The sequence below is a fragment of the Rhineura floridana genome, chromosome 8 (genome assembly GCF_030035675.1).
Source record: "Rhineura floridana isolate rRhiFlo1 chromosome 8, rRhiFlo1.hap2, whole genome shotgun sequence".
In the NCBI taxonomy this organism is placed as follows: Eukaryota; Metazoa; Chordata; class Lepidosauria; order Squamata; family Rhineuridae; genus Rhineura; species Rhineura floridana.
In genome coordinates, this window is record NC_084487.1 from 31589961 (window position 1) to 31614545 (window position 24585).

General features: G+C 43.0%; 1 protein-coding gene across 3 annotated transcripts in view; it reads left to right on the top strand.

Moving 5' to 3' along the window:
- The first annotated feature begins 2117 nt into the window (after positions 1 to 2117).
- DENND11 (DENN domain containing 11) overlaps positions 2118 to 24585 on the top strand; it is a 42859-nt gene continuing 20391 nt past the window's right edge. The window contains exons 1-2 of one of the 3 annotated variants that reach the window (XM_061638763.1): positions 2118 to 2606; positions 22585 to 22684. In XM_061638763.1, coding sequence (XP_061494747.1) covers positions 2363 to 2606; positions 22585 to 22684 — 344 coding nt within the window. In that variant the 5' untranslated portion in view covers positions 2118 to 2362. Of the gene's footprint in view, positions 2607 to 2824; positions 2940 to 14919; positions 14941 to 22584; positions 22685 to 24585 lie in introns of those variants that run through there. The other 2 variants (XM_061638764.1, XM_061638766.1) reach the window with 2 other exon arrangements.

The following is a 24585-nucleotide window of genomic DNA, read 5'->3' on the forward strand; positions in this document are numbered from 1 at the left end:
ACATCTGGAGGGCCAAAGGTTCCCCACACCATATCTACAGGCACATGTGCTCTCACAGGTACCACGTTGGTGATCATTGTACTACTGTAATGTGTTCTACATGAAGCTGCCCATGAAATATGTTTGGAAACTGCAGCTAGTGCAAAATACTGCAGCTAAGTTATTTTGATTGTTATGCCAGTTCTGTATTCTGTACCAGTTTCTGGTTTGTTTGTGGGCCCAATTCAAAGTGCTGGTGTTAACTTTTAAAGCCCTAAATGGCTAGAGACCTGGGTATCTTAATGACCACCTTCTTGAATATGCCCCCCCATCATCTCAAATAATCATCTGAAGCCTTATTTCAGATCCCTAGACACCGGGAAGCAATAACCAGGGTTAGGACTTTTTTGGTTGTGGCACCCATCTTGTGGAACACCTTGCCACAAAGTGTGCCAGGGCCCATATTGTATTGTCAGGTGGCTGGTAAAGCCTTGGCTGTTTAAAAACAAAAAACTTCAACATGATCTCTTTTTACTCGTTTATTGTGCGCATATTTACAGCATACATTTATTCCACTACTATTCCACTTTAGTCATAGCTTCCCTCAAAGAATCCTGGGAAGGGAAGTTAGTGAAGGGTGCTGAGAGTTAGGAGACCCTTAGTCCCCTCACAGAGCTACAATTGCCAGTGTGGGTTAACAATCAACCCCTCTTCCTAGGGAACTCTGAGAACTGTAACTCTGTGAGGGGAATAAGGGGCTCCTAACAACTCTCAGCACCCTTACCAAACTCTAATAAATAAATGTGTGGTGTTAATGTGGGCAATGCCTTCATTTTGATGGCTGTTTTGGATTTTCTTATGATGATTGCCTTTGAAATTAATAGTTATGATCTATTAATATTTGTGATTTTATTAGGTTATTTTTTGTTGTTATATGCCTTCAAATCGATTATGACTTATGGCGACCTTATGAAAGTTTTTGGATATATTCATAGGGTTTTCATGGTAAGAGGTATTCAGAGATGGTTTACTATTGCTTTTCTCTAAGCCTATGGCACCCGCTATTCCCAGGCGGTCTCCCATCCAAGTACTAACCAGGCCTGACCCTGCTTAGCTTCTGCGATCAGGTGTGTTCAGGTAGTATAGCATGTAGTCTATTATTTGCATGTAGTTTATTAGGAGTTTCACATTACTACAATAAAACAGTACAATACTTTATTCCCTCCCCCCCACCCTCCCTTCCCATCTCCTCTTCCTCCCTTTGCCCTCCTGCCTTTTTCGTTTTCTTTACATATATTTTCATTTCTGATGTTCAGTTGTTTAACATGTTATGCAGTGTTCAGGCTCATATGCCCAGATAAGGGTTAAGATAAATGAGAGTCAGTGTTCTGCTGGGGTCGCAGATTATTGGGGGAGGGGTGTGTGTGTGTGTGTTGAGCATTTCGTTGAAAAACAGGTGGGGGTTACATTTTAAAAATAAATAAATAATAAAGGACCGTGACTGCAACCCTAAAATGATTTATTGGGGTGTAAGTTATATTGAAATTAGTGGGGACTTACTTCAGAGTAAACCAACATACCAGGAAGGAAGCCCCATTTCAGAGTAGTTTGTGCAGTTAGGATGCAATCTTCTGCACATCTAACCCAGTGGAACCTGCAACCAAATCCTATATATGTTTACTCAGAATTGGCACTTTGTCCAATAGACGTTCTCTATCAGATTCGGGGTTCTGCATCACCAAATCCACTGAACAGAGTATGCCCCATGCCATGAAGCTCACTGGATGACTTTGGGTTAGTCTCCATCTCTCAGCCTAAGCTCCCTCACAGGGTTGTTGTGAATATAAAATGCGAGGTGGGATGTACAACACCATAAGCTCCTTGGAGGAAAAGGACTGCAGCCTTAAAGGGGCTTGCTATGCATGTCTATGTATGTCTACTCAGAAGTAAGTCCCATTGAGTTTAATGGGGCTTTCTTCCAGGTTTGTTGGTATCGGACTGTAGCCTTAAATTTATATCTGCTCTAGGCTTGCATAGGATCGTGCTTTTAAGGCGCTACAATGCTGTGCATGTTTTCTTGGAAGTAAACTCCACTGATCCCAGCGTGCCTTACTTCCAACCGTGTAAACAAATATCCACAGGCTCCGGCTCCACCTCCCAAGTTAGCGCGCGTGCACAGGATTGCAGCCGCTCGGCATCCACGCGTCCAAAGGATCGGGGCGCCCGGATTCCTTTTCCGAGCCAGGCGTCAGGTGACCACAGCCCTAGCAAGGCCTCCCCGTCTGGCTCTCTTGGCTTAGCCCTGCCAGGAGGCGGAGATAGGGCGTCTTCAGAGCCTGCCAAGCGCCGCCCCTCGCCTCGGAGCGCCGCAGCTGGCTGGGCCATGGTGGAGCAAGCCGACGACGCGCCGCTCCTCTCCTGGGCCGAGGGCCCGGCCGTCTCCCTACCGGAGCCGGTCGAACCCGGTGGCTGGGGACGTACTTGTTCCTCTCCGGCATGGGGAAGCGGCGCCAAAGGGGAGCCAGTCGCCGGCCCCGCGGAGCACCTCCAGGAGCAGCAAAAACCGGAGCAGGTGGAGGAGGATCAGATCGTGGCGGTGTTTGTGGTCACTTTCGACCCCCGCACGGGTAAGGATTGCTTGCAGCAGCAGCAGCAGCACCGGCGGCGCCGTCCAGGGCAGGGATGCGAACTCCCGCTCCCCTTTCCCTAGAGATGGAGAAAGAGCCCCCGATTCGTATCTTCCCCCCCTTTGCAGTCCGGGATTGCGTATGATGGTTGGCTTTACAAGTAGCAAGTCCTTAAGAGGATCCCTGGTGCGTTTTTCTCCACCTTTGGACCCTGTGGGTTTTCGCTCCGTCAGAACCGAGTTTTTCTGGCCATGTGCGGGGGGTCTCCCATTTTCTTAACCGAGTCACTGTAGCTCAGCCGCTTCTGGGAACATCTGAGGCCACGGTTTCCAGGTGAGTTATACCTTTTCAGGAAGGAAACCAACCAGTACGTGGAGATTTATGGATGTGTCACCTCCTTCCCATTGCCTTCTGTTATCTAGAGATCGCTGCAATACCAGTAATGGCTTCTCTGTCTAGGAAGGTAATTTGCACCTGTTTGCTTTTCCATTAGGCTTTTCCTAATGAAAAACTTAATAGTTGTCTCCACCCCATGCCAGTCAGTGTCCTCAATGGCAGCCACCCCAGTGGTGGTAGGGAGACCAGCTGAAGGTAGAGCCAGAGCAAATGACAATCAGGACTACTGCTCCTTGCTTATAAGTGAGAAGGCAGGTAGTGGGGACTGGCTGAGGGCAAACTGAGGCTAGTGGGGCAGTGCCCCATTAGCCTTGATAGAGCAGCCTTCCCTTCTTAAGGCATTTTTTTGCCACGCACAGAAATGCCTTCTTCACATACATCAGTATGGAACATAACTTATGGTTGTCCTTTTTCTGGTGGAGCTTGTACACGAAAATATCCTGGTGCTGGATGCTCAGAAGCCCCTGTCTGCCTTTAATGGCATGTGAAGCGTTCTCTCCCCCACACATACCTGATAGTAAGGCTGCCTTTGCCCCTCAGGTAATTTAACTTATTTTGTTACTGTATTTATATCCCACCTTCTTTCAAGGAGCCCAAGGTGGCATACATGACTCTGCCCCCCCGTCTCAAATTTTATTCTCACAACAACCCTGTGAAGTGAGTTTGCCCACGACAGAGTAACTGGCCTAAGGTCACCCAGTGAGCTTCATGGCTGGGTGAGGATTTAAACCCAGATCTCCCCACATCCTAGTTCAACGCTCTACCTCCTACTTTAAACAGGCTATGTAAGTGGGAAGGGTTCAGTACACAACATATCCAGAAATCACAGTCATCCTGGCATCCTCCAAGAAATGTCTTTATGTTTTGTTATTTATTATTTGGGTTTGAAGATACGAGTTAATTCTGGTATGAAACATTACAGAGCTGGTGTGATGTAGTGGCCAGAGTGTTGGATTAGGACCTGGGAAACCGGGGTTTGAATCCCTACTCACCCATGAAGTTCACTGAGGGCCAGTCACTACCTCTCAGCCTGACCTACCTCACAGGGTTGTTGTGGGGATTAAATGAGGAGGGAGAAAACCATGTATGCCACCTTGAGCTCCTTGCAGAAAAGGTGGGATATAAATGCAATAAATAAAATAAATATCATCTGGCTGGGGGAGAGGGGTCTTAGCTGTTTTTCCTAGGAGAAGTAATGTGACCTTTTCCCACAAACTGTAATGAGTTTGAGAAATCTTACTAAAGTGTCTTTTATTGAGAGGAAATGTGTTGGACAAACATGTGTTTTCTTCAAGAGTACAAGGTGCCAAACAAGCCGTGCTTGTATTCCTGGCCTCACCTCACTCTGAGCTTCCCCAGTCTGTCCTGTGATGAGCAAGAAAACACATTGCTCTTTCTCCTTGCTTAAACTTTGCCCACTGATGATGGGCTCCTCCTGGGAGGAAGGGCAGGATATAAATCAAATAAATAATAAATAATCAACAGTGTGAATGGCCTCCAGTGAGATAGGACATGAACCTGAACTGTGAAACCCTGGTAGTCTTCCTGTCCCATTTTTCTTCCACCCTAACTTTGGTAACTTGATGTGCTCATGTTAGAGAGGCTTTAAAAAATCCCTACTGTGTTTTCTTTTTTTTTTTTTTTTACAATAATTTTTATTCAAATTTTCATAAAACATACAAAACAAAATCATAAAACATTCAAAGACAAAAAACAAAACAAAACAAAAATGATTAAACAAAAAAATAAAATGTTGACTTCCCATTTGTCACAGATCAAATCAGTTATAGGTCTACAATATATAACAATCCTATCTCTTAAATTATATTATAAAATCACTTTCCTCCAGTAGTTATCTTAATTAATCATCAAATCTCATAAACATTACTTTATTCTTTCCACAAAAAGTCAAAGAGAGGTTTCAATTCTTTAAGAAATATATCAATTTTTCTCCAAATAAACATGTCGATTAATCCATCTCGTTAATAATAATAATAATCTTATTGTCATAACCATAGTCCAAATAAACATATCGATTAATCCATCTCATCAAAATCTGTTAGGTCCAATAATTTCAATAGCCATTATTCCATTATCCATATTAATTCCATCTTCCATCTTCAATAGTCCTGTTAAGTCCAGTAATTTCAGTGTCCAATCTTCCATTATCAGTATTCCATAATAATCTTGCTGTCATAGCCATAGTCATATAATAAGAGTCTGATGGGAATTTCCTCTATCCCAAATATTTTCTTGCCATCAATTCTGAATAAGTTGCTGAAATACTGTTGTAAAGTCATATCTCTGTTCTTCTTTTTTACAGAATGCACTGGCTCATCTCTTGAGAGTTTTTCCATTGTCACATGGCTGCAGTTAATTCCATAGATTTTCTCTATATCAAGCTCCATCACATCATTCCAGTCCAGAAGATTATCCAAGCCATTGATAACTTTATCTCTAATATCTTCATTAATTTCTTCAGAGATAACGTTAAATTCCAAACAGTAGATTTTATTTCTAATATCCATAAACTCCAGATCTTTTTCCAATTCCACATTTGTTCCAATCTCCAGGGCTTGTATCTTCCCTTTATTTTTTCTTTTCTCATCTCTGATCTCATTCTCCTCTCTCACAGGATCCCCTATTTCTTTAAGCTCCTGCGTCATTTTGCTCAGTTCAATTTTCAGCTCCTTACTGCCCTGTCGCAGGGTTTGTTTCGTTATCTCAATCTCATCCATTATTTTCTGAAACATAATTACTTCCAGATTCTCAGCCACTTTCTTGATTGCCATTTTTAAAACCAACAAAACAAAACAAAAATAAAGAAGAACCGCTTCTTATTTCAGCAACAATTGGGTTAATATTCCAGGCTTGATGACATCACAGTATAAACAGAACAGCCTGCCTTATCTCTCTATGTTCAAGAATGCAAAACAAATTTAGTTCCCAGCATCAAAACAGTTAGTGGCGTCGTGAAGAAGCAGATTCGTCAAAATAAAATAGACCAAAAAGAGAATAGTCCCAGACAATATAATGTTCCTCGGAATAGAAATCCCTCTTCTGTTTATATCTTTAGAATGCACTTCCAGGACAGCTTTTTGCAATAGAAACAGAGATAAGCTGTTAATTTCGTGAATAACAGAGAAGAGTTATAGCTCACCCAGAAGTTCTTTAAAGCTGATTCATTTGACAAATCTCTTTTTGCTGCAACAATTTAAACCAAGTAAAAAAAAGAATAGAAAGAAGGGTGCTTGCCTGTTAGTCCGTTTTCTCTTTGAAGAAAAGATAAACGTATCGCATTAATCAGATAGAGCTTGTTCGGAAGTTTGTCCAGCATTGCCGGCTGGACCTTTTCTCATAAATTAATGAAATCCAGTCCTCCCAACAAAAACAGGCTTTTGAGGTTGATCTCTACGTTTCTCCCTGCCCGGGAGAAATTTCATCAGTCAAAAAAAAAATGTTCTGGCTGATTTATATCTGAATAAGCTGCTTCTGCGGCGGGAGCCCGTCTCAAAAGCAGGCACAAGCGAAGTCACCCTTCCCGGAAGTCAAAAAAAAAAAAAAATCCCTACTGTGTTTTCGAGTATTGACTTTAATGTTTCACACCAGAATCAACTTGTGTCCTCAAAAGGTAGTCTTGTTCTAACATCTTGTTCAACAAAGGTAGTCTAATATTTAACAATATTTAAACTCACTAATAAATATATTTCTTACCATCTCCTGAAATTCCTAGTTGATATGCTTGTTCTTTGTTTTCCTGTTTTAGTTTAAGATCCCTATGGAAATAATGATAAATGCAGGCTGTCTTAGATCCATTGAATGAAGGCAGTAGGTCAATGGTTCCCAAACTTTTTTTCCCCACAGACCGCTTGAAAATTGCTGATGGTCTTGGTGTACCACATAATGATTTTTCTGCCTGTTGTAGCAATTATAACATGCTGTGCTAGGTGCTGTATGTTTTTTAATTGCATTATTGCTTCTTTGATTTCTTATATTATGTATTGCTGCATTACAGTTTGCATTCTATAGAATTCAAAGTGTAATACAATATAAAAATAAAAGAAGTAGTAAAAATGCAATTAGAAATCAGTATGAATATTTAATATGGACATGCCACAGGACACATGGATGAAGCTCGTGGACCACTGGTGGGTGAAGCTTGTTGACCATGTTTTGCTTTAATAAGCTGTTCACAGCTTTGGGAGCCTGAACAACAGCAGCAATAATAAAAGCTTCCAGAACAGGCCTAGGCACTAAACCAATGCACTTTGAGACTTGGTGTGGATAATACACACACATGCACATTAACATGGGGTACAATTCTCTGGGAAGTTACCCTGTGCAAGCTCCATTGAAATGAATGGGAATTGCACAAGAGCACAATTGTGCTTTTTCTAGTGAAGTTTTCTGGTGAAGCTTTTCCAGGTGCTCCGCTTGGTCTGTCTGTCTATCATTCTGCTGCCCTTAATACACACCGATTTTCTCTCTCTCCATCTCCCACAATACTTGAGTATGGGATCACCCAATGGTGTAGATTTGGGATGGACAGAAAAGGTGTATTTCTTCTTACTATATAGCATCACTTTACAGCCGGGGCAGCCAACATGGTGCCCTTTAGATGTTGCTGGACGACAACTCCCATCACCCTAACCATTGGCCAAGCCGGCCAGGGCTGGTGGAAGTTGAAATCCAACAACATCTAGAGGGCACCATGGTTGACTGTCGCTACCTTACAAGCATATACTACCACAAGATGCGCTGATGGCCCATTGGCTTATTTAGATGGCTTTCAGATAAGATTACACACATTCATGGAGGAGGGTGAGTATCAGCCATGATGGCTAAATGGAGCCAGCCTGTTCATTCCACAGAATACCAGTGTCCAAATAACAGGGGAGGGCTGTTGCCTTCAAGCCCTGCTTGTTGACTTCCCAAAGGCATTTCATTGGCCATTTGTGGGAAAGAATGCTGGACTAGATGGGCCTTTAGTCAGATCCAGCAGGGCATCTCTTTCCGAGATGAAGAAAAGGCTGTCCTTATGCTTTGTATGAATTTTACCCATTAGGGGGGTAGAGGGAGGATATTCCTCTTAAGCAGATATATTAGGAAACCTGCTTGGTGTTGCCACCATGGTGCTTATAGAGGCACATTTGCCCCGAAATACCTTTCCTCTCCACCCACTGAAGTTTGGCTCGAAAGAAGCATTCTATTGTAGCTGATAGAAAAGGCTGTTGGGGTGTGTGCCCACAATAGTTTTTCTGGTTTACATTGGTCCCCAAAGAGAATGGGAGAATGGGTGTTGGAATGGGAGATTGGTGGCATTGATAAGCTCCTAAATGCTATCCACCCTGGATGTCCTGCTTTTTAACTGGACACAGATTGTTTGCTGTGACTTGGGTTTTTTTGGGGGGGGGGAAATACTCTACGCATGCTTAAAGGCACCATCATATATTTCTGGAGCCAGCCTTGCTGTTGCAAATTAACCAGGACTATTAAACCCCAGTTTACCTTTGTAATGATGGGCAGAATAGAATACAATACTGTACCATTTTCATTGTGATTTTGGCAATGTGAGTATTTTGAGTGTTTGTTACTCCTTGGAGCAGCTCAATATTTCCCTTTTCTTCTGTCGGTGCCTTCTACTGTTTGTTCCCCCACTCCACATCCTGTTGCATGAATATGTCAAAAGTTTTTCAACATAGCTGGGCTCCCACTTGCAACAAGTTCTTTGGAAATATATGTGACCTGTGTGTGTTTTTATTAAATTTGTTTCCTACTTTTCTGCTGGATGATGCTCAGGGCAGCTAACAACACTAATGCAATTAATTATAATAAAATACAATAAATCAGTCATGAAACAGACCATTAAAAAACAAGGCAGATTTTAAAAATCAGTTAAAAAAACACAAGTTAAAACCAATTTCAATATATTCAGAAGTCTGCTTCTGGGCCAAAAGTCTGTTTAAATCAAAATGTATTGTCTAACTTTAAAAAGTTTGCATTATAGCTATTTCAAGATGTAATGCCCCCTGCCAACTTGGCTTTAAAAGGGGATTAGATAAACTCATGGAGGATAAAGCTATCAATGGCTAAAAGTCACAATGACTATTTTCTGCTTCTACTGTGAGAGGCAGTATGTTTCTGCCAGTTGCTGAGAATCACGAGAGAGGAAAGCACTGTTGCACTCGGGTCATAAGTGTTAACATAAGAGCCTGCTGGATCAGGCCAGTGGCCCATCTAGTCCAGCATCCTGTTCTCACAGTGGCCAACCAGGTGCCTGGGGGAAGCCCGCAAGCAGGACCCGAGTGCAAGAACACTCTCCCCTCCTGAGGCTTCCGGCAACTGGTTTTCAGAAGCATGCTGCCTCTGACTAGGGTGGCAGAGCACAGCCATCACGGCTAGTAGCCATTGATAACCCCGTCCTCCATGAATTTGTCTAATCTTCTTTTAAAGCCATCCAAGCTGGTGGCCATTACTGCATCTTGTGGGAGCAAATTCCATAGTTTAACTATGCACTGAGTAAAGAAGTACTTCCTTTTGTCTGTCCTGAATCTTCCAACATTCAGCTTCTTTGAATGTCCCCGAGTTCTTGTATTATGAGAGAGGGAGAAGAACTTTTCTCTGTCCACTTTCTCAATGCCATGCATAATTTTATACACTTCTATCATGTCTCCTCTGACCCGCCTTTTCTCTAAACTAAAAAGCCCCAAATACTCCAACCTTTCCTCGTAAGGGAGTCGCTCCATCCCCTTGATCATTCTGGTTGCCCTCTTCTGAACCTTTTCCAACTCTATAATATCCTTTTTAAGATGAGGCGACCAGAACTGTACACAGTATTCCAAATGCGGCCGCACCATAGATTTATACAACGGCATTATGATATCGGCTGTTTTATTTTCAATACCTTTCCTAATTATCGCTAGCATGGAATTTGCCTTTTTCACAGCTGCCGCACACTGGGTCGACATTTTCATCGTGCTGTCCACTACAACCCCGAGGTTGCAGCTCTATACCATAATACCTCGATTCGGGTTCGATGTAATCCCCAAGGCCATCTTTCTCATGCGATACATTCTACACAAGGAGTCAGGCAAGGTTGTGTACTGGCTCCCATGTTGTTTAACTTATATCTGGCCGATCTTCCCTCAGCCTTGGATGGCATTCAATCTCACTCCCCCAAATTAGGTGACGACAAAGTGCATATCCTGCTTTACGCGGATGACACAGTTCTACTATCACGAACCCAGCTGGGTCTGAAAAGGCTACTCTCTGGCTTTGCAGCCTATTGTAATGATAACATCTTAACCATTAACCATGCTAAGTCCAAGGAGATAGTGTTCTCCAAGAGGAAGGTAAGATTCCCTTGGTATTTAGGCTCCACTAGAATTGAGCAGGTAAACTCCTATAAATACCTTGGGATCTGGTTTCAAGTCAGGCTGTTGGACCTCTCAGGTTGATTACATAAAAGCTAAAGCGAGTAAAAATCTAGGAGCCATAACTCGCTTTTATCTTACCAATGGAGGAAAATATGTTCCGGCAGCCATACGTATAATTCGAGCTAAAATTATCCCGTCATTGTTATATGGGGCCCCAATTTGGATTCCATACCACAAAGGGTGCTTGGATGGCATCCTTTATCCTTTCTTAAGAACTATCTTTGGTGTCCCCAGATGTGTTTCTGGGGCTACACTTTTGCTGGAAGCAGGTTTAAACTCTCTTCACTGTTTATCTTGGTTATATACCATTTATCTCTGGCTCCGCTGTTCTTCCATACTCTCCCCTGAATCCTATGCTAGGCGAGCCTTAAATCCTCTTTTTAACGTAGCATGGCCCAAATTGGTCATGGAAAAAGTGTCAGCTGGTCTCTCTCCTTTAGAACTATTAAACATGGAATTTACAGCGGCCAAAGCTCTGGTAAAACGCAGATTAACAGATATTGACAATCAAGAGCTACTGGCCAAGGCATCTGGCCCTTGTTCTCCTCGGGTGCTGGGCCTGAGTGTTTTACCTCATGCTGATGGGATGCGTTACTTATATTGGCTTACCGTCCCTAAATACAGGAGGGCTTTTACTTTGGCTCGCTTTGATGCCCTCCCGTCAAGACTTCTCGAGGGTAGGTTTGATAAGACCCCAAGAAACCTTAGGTATTGTCCATGTAACGTACACGAGATTGAGACCGTCTCGCATGTCCTATTCTACTGTAATTTTTATGATTGTCTCAGAAATAATCTTTTATCCCCAATTCTTTTATCCTTTCCAGGCCGGCCTAAAAATACACTTTTAACTTTTCTTCTTCAGGGCTCAGATGAATCTGTTACCTTATGTGTAGGCAAATTTTTAAATCAGGCCATGCAGATAAGGAAGAACTTGGTTAAGCTTAAGTCCTGATTTTATGTATTGTTGCTGTTACGTTTTATTTGAATGTGTTTTATTCGCTTGATTGCGGAGGTCTATGGACTATGCAATAAAGAAATTGATTGATTGATACAACCCTGAGGTCTCTCTCCTGGTCGGTCACCAGTTCAGACCCCATGAGCGTATATGTGAAATTCAGATTTTTTGCTCCAATATGCATAATTTTACACTTGTTTATATTGAATTGCATTTGCCATTTTTCCGCCCATTCACTCAGTTTGGAGAGGTCTTTTTGGAGCTCTTCGCAATCCCTTTTTGTTTTAACAACCCTGAACAATTTAGTGTCGTCAGCAAACTTGGCCACTTCACTGCTCACTCCTAATTCTAGGTCATTAATGAACAAGTTGAAAAGTACAGGTCCCAATACCGATCCTTGAGGGACTCCACTTTCTACAGCCCTCCATTGGGAGAACTGTCCGTTTATTCCTACTCTCTGCTTTCTGCTTCTTAACCAATCCCTTATCCACAAGAGGACCTCTCCTCTTATTCCATGACTGCTAAGCTTCCTCAGAAGTCTTTGGTGAGGTACCTTGTCAAACGCTTTTTGAAAGTCTAAGTACACTATGTCCACTGGATCACCTCTATCTATATGCTTGTTGACACTCTCAAAGAATTCTAATAGGTTACTGAGACAGGACTTTCCCTTGCAGAAGCCATGCTGGCTCTGCTTCAGCAGGCTTGTTCTTCTATGTGCTTAGTTAATCTAGCTTTAATAATACTTTCTACCAGTTTTCCAGGGACAGAAGTTAAGCTAACTGGCCTGTAATTTCCGGGATCCCCTCTGGATCCCTTTTTGAAGATTGGCGTTACATTTGCCACTTTCCAGTCCTCAGGCACAGAGGAGGACCCGAGGGACAAGTTACATATTTTAGTTAGCAGATCAGCAATTTCACATTTGAGTTCTTTGAGAACTCTCAGGTGGATGCCATCCGGGCCTGGTGATTTGTCAGTTTTTATATTGTCCATTAAGCCTAGTTGGAATATATGGGGTTCAACTCCAACTTGTGGGTTGAGGGTGCATGGGGCTAAAGGCGTAGCTAGAGAGGAGACCTCTTGGTTGCTAGGCTATACCTGTCCTTTGATCTCCTGCTGTCTCTTCCTTCGTGCTAGACTGACATGCAGAAGGATGTTGATCTCAGTTCCTTCCCTCCTTCCAGTCTTCTTTCTTGAGAGGGGAGCAGACATCTTTCCTTTGTCTCTCCCTCTCCACCAGCATGAAGGCGAGTACTGGGCACAGTGCTCGTTGCTCCAACTTAGCTAGTTAGCTAGATATAGGACTCTTTCCTATCAAGTATGTACAGTAGGGCCCCGCTTTACAGCGTTCCGCTAATACAGCGGTTGTGAATTGTAGAAAGGCCCCGCTTTACAGCGCTTGTTCTGCTTTTATGGCTTTTTTTGCTGCCGGGCGCCATTTTAGTCAATGTAAGTCAATGGGATCCGCTTTACAGCGTTACAGCGGGGGTCCGGAACGTAACCCGCTGTATGAGCGGGGCCCTACTGTACTTCCAGAATAAAGTAGTTGTTTCTTATTTTTAAAGCTTAAAGCCTCTGTCTGACTAATTTGCAGGGAAGGTAGAATCTTAGCAAAGATTCAAACACACACACATAAGCTCACTCAAAACTCTCTGTTCCGCTACACAACTCTGCAGGGTCCTACAGGACATTGGGCCCAACCGCCTGCTTGTGGGCTTTCCATTAGGCATCTGGGTGGCTGCTATGGGAACAGAATATTGGACTAGATGGGCCTTTGGTCCAATCCAGCAGAGCTGTTATGTTTTATTTAAAATGTAGCCTCTTAGGCCTTACTAAAATGAGCTGGGAATCCTAAAGTTGCAATCCTATGTTCAAATGAGTGGAAAAAGACCTATTGAACTTAAATAAAAATCCTGAAGGATTGGACTGCATGTCAGCTGATTCACCAACCATGCAGCATTTACTCACGTCATGCTCACTTTTAACAAGCAAATCCAAGTAACTTTTGTCTTGTTTTGGCTTTTTTTTTGAGGGGGGGGGACTCAGTCAGCTCTCTGCCCATGCTCACCCAAGGCAGTTTGCATATATGTATCTAGGTCTGTCTTCACTGCTTGAGTTTGCCTTGCTTGAGAGACTATTGAGTGGCTTGTTGCTTTTGTGAAGCGTGATAATTAGTGCTTTGCTTCAACAGCACTCATCTTCAAGGGTTCTTTAAATGCCTTGCAAGTTTTCTAGCCATGTGGTGCAAAGTCTGCCGAGTTGATTATGGAACCTGTAATGAATAGGTCATAGGTAGGTATGTGATGACTATTTCTTTGTCCTTGGGTTGTTGCTTCTAGTGCTGTTTGCATGGCTCCTGTATTGGGGGTGGGGTGGCAGAATGAGAAGCACTTTCAAAAAGCACGTGGTAGTCTCTAAACCTCTTGTTTGGTAGTTAATGCAGGCTGCTTTTTCTCCCCTGCAAGTACTGGAAGGGTGACTTCAGACTTTTTCAGTGATATTTATTTATTTATCGAATTAATATATACTACCCTTCACCAAAAATGGACACAAGCCATTTTTATAAGGTGATATAAAAACATAATAATACACAGAAACATTAAAATTATTCTTGTAAATTATGTAATTAACAGCATTATAAAAATAACTTAACCCATCAGCTTCTAGAAGTCTGACAAAAAAAGATGTTTTTCTTTCCTGGACTCTAAAAGAATGTAAGGTTGGGGCAAGATGCACTTCAGTGGGGAGATCATTCCACAGGCATGGAGCCATCACTGAAAAGGCTCTTCCCTTTCTAAGGAAACAGACATAATTGCACTGTTATCAAGGTCTACACATTTTAGCTTGGCTTACTTGCCAGTCTTAGTTGATGGTTGCTACTGATTCTTCCCCTCGGCATTCCCAGGAACTCCAGGCTCACGTTGGTTGTGGTCATATTGTCCCAAGCCAGGGACAGCATCAGCATCTGGGATCCTGGGTAACTTGGCAGGGCCTGTTGCTGATGCCTGTCCAAGGCTTCCCCCACCCTTATTTTTTTTCCCTGATTTAGTTCTCCAAGCAGTTCCATGAGGCTGAATCTAGTCACCATATTAATTTTCCACAGCACATTGGGGAAAAGCTTTAGTTCAGTAGTAGAGCATCTCATTTCTATGCAGAGGGTTCCAGTCTCGATTCCTGCCATCTCCAGGGTCCCTCGATAATGTCCCGTGTCTGAAATCTTGGAGAGTTGCTGCCAGTCAGTGTAGTCAATACTGAGCTAGTTGGACCAGTAGTCTGACTCAATATAAGACAGCTTCCGATATTCCTACATTTTTGCACATTTACTTTTGCCCCCATCTTCCTTTTGTCCCTCTGTTGCCTCCTCTGAGTTGCAGGTGCAATTCTGTTTCTGGGATGTCTTGAAGAAATGCGTATATATAGGCAGTACCGGAGCAAGAGAACCTTTGAGCAGCTGAGGATGATGGAGTCGGAGGTGCAAAGATCATAGGCAGGGATATATCGAGATATGGGAGCAAACCCAGGGAGGGCGAGGCTGTGAAGGGCTTTGAAGGTAACTATGGAACTTTTCCATTATATAAATTTGCAGGCCTGCAAAATTGTAGAATAAAAGAGTCCTTGAAGGAAGGGACACTTGAGAACACTTTCTCCTCGTTAGTAAATGTAGACAGGGTCACCAGGAGTGCCTCCCTCAACCAGAGAACGAGGGGGTTTAGTATTCCTGGGTTAAGCACCAGTGAAAAGCTCTTATTACTGTTAGTGGATTTCTGTCATGCCAAATTGCACAAATAATCTAGGTGCAGCACTGTCTGAATATGTAAATATAAGTGCATTTAAAAGTACAAGGAAGTTTAAAACAAGATGCCAGTTCTAGATATTTAAAAGAATAATTTAAAAGATCTAATGGCAAGAAGGATAGCTAAAATATCACACCACCTAATAAAAGACAGCCAGTCTTCACTTTTTCTCAGGTCCCCTCATGTGCCAAAGTTCTGTTGCCTCCTTTTCTGTTGGAGGAAGTGAATGACAACATCAGTCCACTCTCTCTTTCCCCTCCTTTCCCCTCTCAGTTACATTTCTAGTGAATGTTGAGGAATTTAAGGAAGTCTGGATTGCCTAGTTACTCCTTCCCTGACCACAATTTTGTAGTTCTAATCGGCTATTGTTCAACTTTCCCTTTTTGGTTTAATTGAAAGTCCTTCCAGATGCCAGCATTAGTTACCTTGTGATGGAATATTCCTGCGCTCCTCATACATGCTGTATTGTTAACAGCAGTGGCTGCTATTCATGATGGCTATAACCTCCAGTATCAGAGGCAGAATAGGAATGGGGGAGAAATTAGATTCAGTTCTCATTTAAAGCTGAATTTATCAAATTTGCACTTTCTGAAACAATATAAGAACCAAAACAGCCATCCTTCAAAAGGATTAGGTTGAGTGATATTTTAGCTATCCTTTTGTCATGATCCAAATTTTGGGATGCAGTTCTCCAACCAAACCATATTTTAAAAATGCATATATTAGGGGGAAATGGGCATAAGAATGAATATATTTGTGAAAATAACATACACAAATGCATTATATTAGGAGAAATTGCTTGCAAAAATGTGTACATTAGTCAAAACCGCAGACAAAAATGGGTTTATTAAAAGAAATCTGCACTTAAATGCTGCAGAACTTTCATGAGGTTTTTTTAAACCGTAAATTACTGCAGAAACCTGGAGAAGTGAATTTAAGATTGGAAGAATGGGAAACAGAGAAGCGAAATGGACAGATCCTTCCACCCCTACCTATGAATACCAGTTGCTAGGGAACAACAGTGGGAGTCTGCTATTGTCCTGCTTGTTGGCTTCCCATGGGCATCTGGTTGGCCACTGTGAGAATCAAATACTGGATTAGATGGGCCTTTGGTCCGATCCAGCAGGGCTCTCCTTATGTTCATGTCTTGGGGGGGGGGGTATCTTGGCTGTCCCTCAGTGTATGTCTTAGGTAGGGCAGCATTCTGTGGTATTTATTGGAATGATGTTAGAAACAAAGATCCTAGATAATGTTTCTTGTGCAATAAAATACCTGGTGCAAGATCTAGATGTCTCCCTTAGGGTAGAGCTTGCAGTGACACCACAATCCCACCACTTAAACTGCATCATTTAGTAGTGGGAAGAGTAAGTCTTTTCCCCAAGTCTGTGTATCTATAGCTATTGTGAGTACTGTATGGAATGCACTTGTGTAAGTGTTGTGGGAGTAATTTATGGGTGCATCTCCTCCTTGATGCACATGGCGTTCCATTTTTTGAATATTATTGTTGTTTTATTTGTGTAGAGATATGTGCATTCCTCAGAACCCCTGCTAGTCTTTCTGCTGTGCTTATTGAGTTTGTAAAAGTTGTCCAAGGGAGAGGTGGATGCTGTAGTAGGGAAGGGGGAAGAGTTCAACTAGAGCCACATCTGCACTATACATTTAAAGCAGTATCATAACTCTTTAAACAGTTGTGGCTTCCCTCAAAGAATCTTGGGAATTGTAGTTTGTTAAGGATCCTGAGATTTGTTAGGAGACCTCTGTTTCCCTCACAGAGCTACAGTTCTCAAAACGTTTAAAAAGTTAATTCCTCTTCCCAGGGGACTTTTGGAATTGTCACTCTGTGAGGGGAATAGAGGTCTCCTAATAACTCTCAGCACCACTAACAAACTACAGTTCCCAGGATGCTTTGGGGGAAGGCTATGACTATTTAAAGTCAAGTGGTATGATACTGCTTTAAATGAATAGTGCAGATAGGGCCTAGCTGAACCAGACATTTGCTGTTTAACTGTGTATGTGGGAAGAGGGCAGATGCATCAGCTGGTGTTGAAATGACCGCACAGTGACCCCTGTCTTTTCCTTACCAGAGCTGAGGGCCGGCCCTACTGTTAGGCAAAGTGAGGCAGCTGCTCAAGTGGCTGATTCTGAATGCCATGAAAGAGCAGCAAATTGTTCATTGTTAATTTATTATTATTGTATTTTCACTGCTGGAGGAGGAGTAGAGAAGCGCTTGTGGAATAATCTGCCTGAGGAGCCAAAATGCCTTGACTGGCTTTGGGTGCTATGCACTTTGACTGAAATGGCACCACCATGGCTCTGCCTTGGGTAGCAAAATGCTTTGGGTTGGCTCTGCCTTGACCAGCCTGCCATCTGTGGCCCCATCTGCACTACACATTTAAGGTAGCATCATACCATTTTAACAAGTCATGGCTTTCCCTCAAAGAATCCCAGGAACTGTAGTTTGGTAAGGGTACTGAGAGTTGTTAGGAGCCCCTTATTCCCCTCATAGACCTACAATTGACTGTTAAACCACTCTGGGAATTGTAGCTCTTTGAGGAGGGGTCTCCTAACAACTCTCAGCACTCTACACAAGCTACCCTTCCCAGGATTCTTTGGAGGAAGCCATGACTGTTTAAGGTGACAATACTGCTTTAAATGTACAGTGTAGTTGGGGCCTATATCAGGTGTAGGGCAGCTCAGTGTGCTTGGCCAAAGCAGCCTCATGGGCCTGCTGGGGCCTATGCAGCCCCCGCAGGCCAGAGGTCCCCGCTGTTGATCTGTGCTTTGTCGCTACTGACACCAGGTATTGGTATATCTATATTACAGATTTATATTGATTTTTATAATGGCTTCTGTCATCAAGGGAAACAGGTATGAAGCAGTTATAAAGATTGAAAAAGACAAAAAGAGTTCCATGGCCTTCCTTCCTTATGGTTTCCATTTCAGTGCTGCCATATGTGGGGGAGGTGGATAATGTGTAATAGAGAAACTACTCTATCTCCAAATCTCTTTTAGCCATAGGGTGCATTTTAAATAGTTGTAACACACCCTGGGACCTGAGGGTAAAGGGCAGATAAATGATGATGATGATGATTTCCTCCCCCTTTCCTCACGCAAGGTGTCGTCCTGTCCTGTTTTGCAGGTCAGTGCAAACCGTAGGTTGCCTGTTGAGACAAAACAGCAAACTATGGTTTGCTTATAAACCAAAATAAGGTGTTTCTAATTGCCACACATGAGGAGAGGAGGGAAGCAAGCACACTAGCTTGTGCCCCATTCATATCATGCCCAAACTATGCTTTGGCATTATGTTTGAACAGCCTCAGTGTTACTTATCCTGTCTCAGTGGGGCTCTTGGGGAAGAGATGGGAAACAACCAGCAGAACATTTCTAATGGTTTAGGTTTTTTTGCACAGTGTTCAAACAGGTGATGGTACACCTGAAGAGGTTCAAGTGAACCTAAAAACAGAAGCACTCCTATTCTTCTTTGAAAGAGCTATGTCAGCCTCAAAACAAACAGAACTAAAATCCTAGGAAGCTTCTAATTAAACCGCTGAGCTTACTTGACACACCACACCTCTTCCTACTTGGCACATTATATATATATACACGGTGTAACTTGGCAAGACAATGCCTTCCCCAAAGGAGGCTGACCATCTGTTAAGAACCATTTGCCAAAATTACCTGCATCTGCCAGGCAGGGGCTGCCTCACTGCCTTGCTCTCTGAGCGTGAAATGGGTGACGTGGCAAGAAAACAAGGGGGGGGGAGGAAAAGATACAAATCTGTCAGATTGCTCCTGGAAACAAAGGGCAAACAAAGGAGCAACTTCATGTAGGCCTTGGAAGGGGATTTCTATCAATTACTTTCCATGAATTGGGCTCCTGTTGTGGGGAAGGGTGGGGTATAAATTTGATAAATATATCTCGAAGTCATTTCACAGTAAAAACTTCAACAGTAAAAATGATTCCATATGTAAAATCCATTAAAATTAAAAACAATACTACACACATATACATATAAAACAATTCTATATGTGCAAACAATTAAAATGATTCCATATGCAAAAACCATTAAAATTCAAAATAATTCCATAGATACAAACAATTAAAAATGACTCTATATGTAAAAACAATTTCAAATCCAATATGGTTGAGTGTTTTTTTTTCCTGGTATCCTGTTCAGTCCTAGAGAGCCTTTAGGGTACAGTAACGAATTGTAAACATGCCCTGAGGCCTCTGAAATCTTATTTTTAATTAAAATACCTTTGTGAATAAGCTCACAAAAAGTTACTGGACTGCCCCCCCCAAATATTTACAAGTTCTTTTGGCTAGGATAGGCTTGCAGATGGGAAGAAAGAGGCACCCAGCCCTGACTCTGATAGCCTGCATCAAGAAATTAGTCTTGTCTGCATACAATTCCTTTGTCATCTATAGCTACCAGGCAAATGCTTAAATGCAAGGCTGAATTAAAAATGAGGTTTGTCAGGCTTCAGGGTGTGGGACAGTCAATATAGGAGAATGTGCTTTAAGACTTAATATTTCCAACAGGTTGTACTAGAGGGGTGGCAAAAGTGTGGCCCTCCAGATGCTACTAGACTACAATTCCCATCATCCCGCACCAGACTGCTGTCTGGGGCTGATGGGAGCTGGAGTCCCAACAACATCTGGGGGGTCACAGGCAGCACAGCAGGTGTGAGTAACCTATCTGAAGGACCATATCTCCATTACCTGCCAGCCTGTGTCTAAGGTTCTGTGGGAGAGACCCTGTTTATAATTCACCAATATCCAGAGTTTGTGGGGCAGGGCTTTCTCTGATATGGCATCCCAGATGTGGAATTCCCTCCCTGTAGAGCAGCCTTTCCCAACCAGTGTGCCTCCAGATGTTGTTGGACCACAACTCCCATCAGCCTCAGCCAGCATTGCCAATGGTCAGGAAAGATGGGAGTTGTGGTCCAACAACATCTGGAGGCACACTGGTTGGGAAAGGCTGCTGTAGGGACTCAATTATCCACAATATAATTTACTTTTAGAAATTAATTCACAATACATTTGTTTTCCCTGTTCTCAGATTGAGAACTGGATTGCTGCTATAAATTTGGTTCTTTTCTTTTTTGATGTGGGTTTTTTGGTATTTAATATGATCGATTCTAAGCGGTTTTCATATGGATTTGTATATTTTAATGGCTTGTTATATATTGCCTTGGGAACCTTCAGATTGAAAGGCAGCATACAAATTCAGATAAAATAATAAGTGCTTTGTACATCCTTTCATCCAATTCCAAATTAAGCTTCTTGGGCCTACCCAACTGGTGTGGTTAAAGCACCTTTTCCTGGCACCCCATTTTTAACAATTTACTGCAAATGTTTGAACATGCTGACACCACCAAGTCTTCTCGCCCGCCCGCTCGCCCACCCGCCCGCCCCTGCCTACTGTGCACACACCCCTAATCAAGATCAGTCCTCACTTATAGTTAAACAGAAAGGTAATACGCAGGATGGAAATGACTATACGCTTAAACCTGTAACATGCAAATATGCAGCTAAGTGGCTTAACAAGTTGACACCACACCCCTGTTTTGCATCAGTATTCTTTCTTTCTACCTCCCCATCCTGTTCCTTGTGTTTGTTTTATTTAAGATAAACACAAATTTGGAGGCAAAATGTGCTCCAGGCAGCTGAGAGTTTCATCCTAGAAAATAGGCTTCTCTCTCTCTCTCTCCCCCCACACACACACAACTATTAATCGCCAAAGCTGCCAGCAAACTGATGCCCTTGCAACATTCTCTAGTCTGGGGTATAATTATGGTTGAAATACTTTCCTCTCCTTTTAAGCCGCCTTACTCATCTGGAAGATCAGAGAAGAGTAGTCTGTAAACCTAATATTCAGCCAGATGGCATTCCCCAACCTGGTGCTCTCTAGATGTTTTGAACTACAACTCGCGTCATCCCTGACCATCTGCCATGCTGAGCAGGGCTAATGGGAGTTGGTATTCAACATCATCTGGAGAGCAACTCAGGTTCCCCATCCCTGAACGATCAGATGCTCTTCAAGATATTTTGTTGTAAAAGGAGGAATTAAAAGAAAGGTGCTCATTTTAGGGGTAAGGAACAACTTCTCTAGTGAAGTCTTAAGATACCAATATGCAAGATGTGAATGTTTAAGTGTGCAGGCAGCTCTTGGAAAAAAATAATGTGATTTCTGCTGTCTATTGAGTTAAAACTGGTGAAAGTTCCTGTGTGAACCTTTGTTTTTCATGAAGCAAATAATACTGCTTAACCAGGCACAGAGCTTCCTCAATACCCCTAAGGAACATGAAAGGCAATGCTTGATTTCAACAGCTAAGTATAATTTTATTGATCAGTGATTGTATATGCAATAAGAAATATCTAAATAAAATGCATCCCAGTTGGCAGCAACATGATGATGAGGTTATTGGCATCTTTGTGGGCTTGATAACTTTTCCAATGTATGGATCTTAGTGGATACTGTTTTTTGGGGGAATAAAGTTGCTACTTAACAGGGGCCTAAAATCTGATTTCATCATTTCTCCCCATTACCCATCTGAGATAAGCAATCTGCAGTCACAGGCTAAAATGCTACAATTTGCAACAGTTGCTGTGAAAGCTCCTAGAAATAAAGTTATGGAGCAAAATGTGCAGGTACTCAGCGATTTCTGTGATATGAGCCGGCCTGGCTGCTCCTGCCTGTCAGTTTTATTTGCCAATGAGTGAAGTCAGAGCTGTGATTTATAAGTGAGTTACTACTACTAAGTAAGTGTGAGTGAATATTGAAGAACTGCCCCCCCCCAAAGGCAAATGTGAAGACTTTGCAAAAAGACTCAGGCATGACTCATGCTTTGCAGGAGCTAAAGACCAGGGACTCATTAAGAATGATGTGTATAAATTTACAGTACAATGGTGTACATATCTACTCAGAAGTAAGACTCTTGTGTTTCATGGGGCTTACTTCTAGGTAAAGGGGTGCTGGGCTTTGGTTTAGGGTTGGCATTGGGGGGAAACAGGCTGTATAGCAGGCAGAATTTCAACAGGTCAAGCCTTTTCTAGTATGGAAGTACAATTATGGGCAAGCTTCACCATTACTATTATCTAATTTTGTATTATGCCACTCTTCCATGCAGCCATTTTGTGACTGCTGCCCCCAGCACACTCTCAACATTTGAAATGTGTCCTCTGGTCCAAAAAGGTGACCCCTGTTCTAGATAGTGAGGTGTAGTTTGCATGCGTAACTCTTCCTCCTCTTCCCTGTGGCTAGCAGAATAAATTCTGTAGCATCAGCCACTGTATGCGTGTCTGCATGATTCTTTCAGGCCAAGCTGGCTGGCCAATTGCTTGCTGTTAGTGTCCAGGTCTGCATTCATGCTGCATTTCCCTCCCTTCTCCATAGGTAACATGGTCGAATGGTGTCTTCCGCAAGATATTGACCTGGAAGGTGTTGAGTTCAAATCCATGGCCAGCGGGTCCCATAAAATTCAGTCAGATTTCATGTGAGTATACAGGACGTTTCCAGCGTCTTGCTCATGCCGCTCATTTGCACTTATCTTTCCATTGTCCATAAAGCATGCAACTCATACTGCCCTCTCGTTACATGGATGAGGAAGTTACCATTGTAGGCTAGCAAAAATTCCTGAACGTTAATTATGATGGGCAGAATATGTTTGTGTGCAGGCAGGACCTGTATATTTCAAGGACCCTGTATCAGTGCTCTGTGCAGTGTACTCCACCCCACCCACCCTGGATCCCTGTGGACTGAGGCCAAGGCTATCTGGCATCGGAAGAGGAGAATGAACAGGACTCTGCCATTTCCCAAACTCATGGAGGGAAAGGAAAGAAGGTTAAACATTGTCCCTGTCTCTGATTATTTCCCTGTCCAGGGTGAGGGGCAAGTTTTGTCTCATCGCTACTTTACTCCATATTGGAATTCCAGTATCTACTTTGTAATGATATGAAGACCTGCTGGATCAGGCCTGTGGCCCCTCTAGTCCAGCACTCTGTTTTCACAGTGACCAACCAGATGCCCATGGGAAGTCCAAAAGCAGGACTTCAGTGCAGCAGACCCTCCCCCCAGCCTTGTGATTCCTAGCAACTTCAGAGGGATACAGCCTCTGACAGTGGGGACAGAACATTATCATGGTGACTAGTACCCAGTGTTTTTTTCCCCCACTGGTATGGCGTACTGGCACCTCTTCTTTTTTTGCTGTCCGCGGTAGCCATTTTGTCCTGGTGAACCAGTCTCTTGGGTTCTGGGGGGCTGCTTTATAAAGGAGCAATGCAAATACAATTACAATATTGGAAGGAGTTGCAAGTTTAAAGCAGGTAACAAAAATAGCAACAACAATACAACATATCCCAACAGAATATAACACACACACACAGTTCCCAAAGTCCCATGCATCCAACAAGGCACCAGTGCAGGAGTTGTTTGCAGAAAAGTCCAAGAAGGTCAGAAGCTCCCATAGACAAAACTTTGAAGCCCTAGTTCACGGTGTCAAGGGCCTTCATCTTGCTCCATGGCATTAGCTCCTTTTCTCTCCAGCTCTCCTCTCTTTCTGAACTAAAACTCACACATTTAGCCCCTTCCTTAAGGTTTTCTCACCCACTGGGGCAAACCACTAATCCATAGGGGTTACACTTTTAGCACTTTTATCAAAGTATGAGTACCAGCACCTCATTTTTACCCCCCCCCAAAAGCACTGCGTAGCTATTGATAGCCTTTTAGGTGCCTCTCTCCCTCTCCCCCTTCCTCCCCCCCCCAAGCTTTTGGAGTCTTTTTCCCCCATTCTTTGTGAAATTTGCACTCTGCTGTTGTACCAATTTTATTGCATTCTTGCTTTTAGATTGCTTTGTTTTAAGCCACAGGCACACAGACGCATGCGTGCACTCACACTGATGAAGGGCAGGGATAGAAATATTTAAAATAAATAAAAGCAGGATTCTAGTCTAATCCAAGGACTAAGCCCAACACTAAAACAACATATGCCCTTCAAGGAGCTCAAGGTGTGGTGTTCATGGTTCTCTCCTCCCCATTTTACCCTCACAACAACCCTGTGATGTTGGTTAGGCTAAGGAACAGTGACTGGCCCAAGGTCATCCAGTGAGGTTCATGGCTGAGAAGGGATTCGAACCCTGCTGTCCCAGGTTCTAATCCCGCACTCTAACCATTACACCACACTGGCTCTCTATCCACCTCCTATCCTTTTTACCAGTGGTATGGAACCTGATCTGCCCAGCAGACCAGTTCCTTATCTTCACTACCCCTGATGGGCTGAATTTGAGAGGTGGGCAAAGCCGCCCAAATCATCTGAGGTCACAGTATTTCAGGTGATGATCACCAGAATGCAAGCTTGCAAAGAGCCCCAGACAGTGCTTTGAGGCACCACTAATCTGT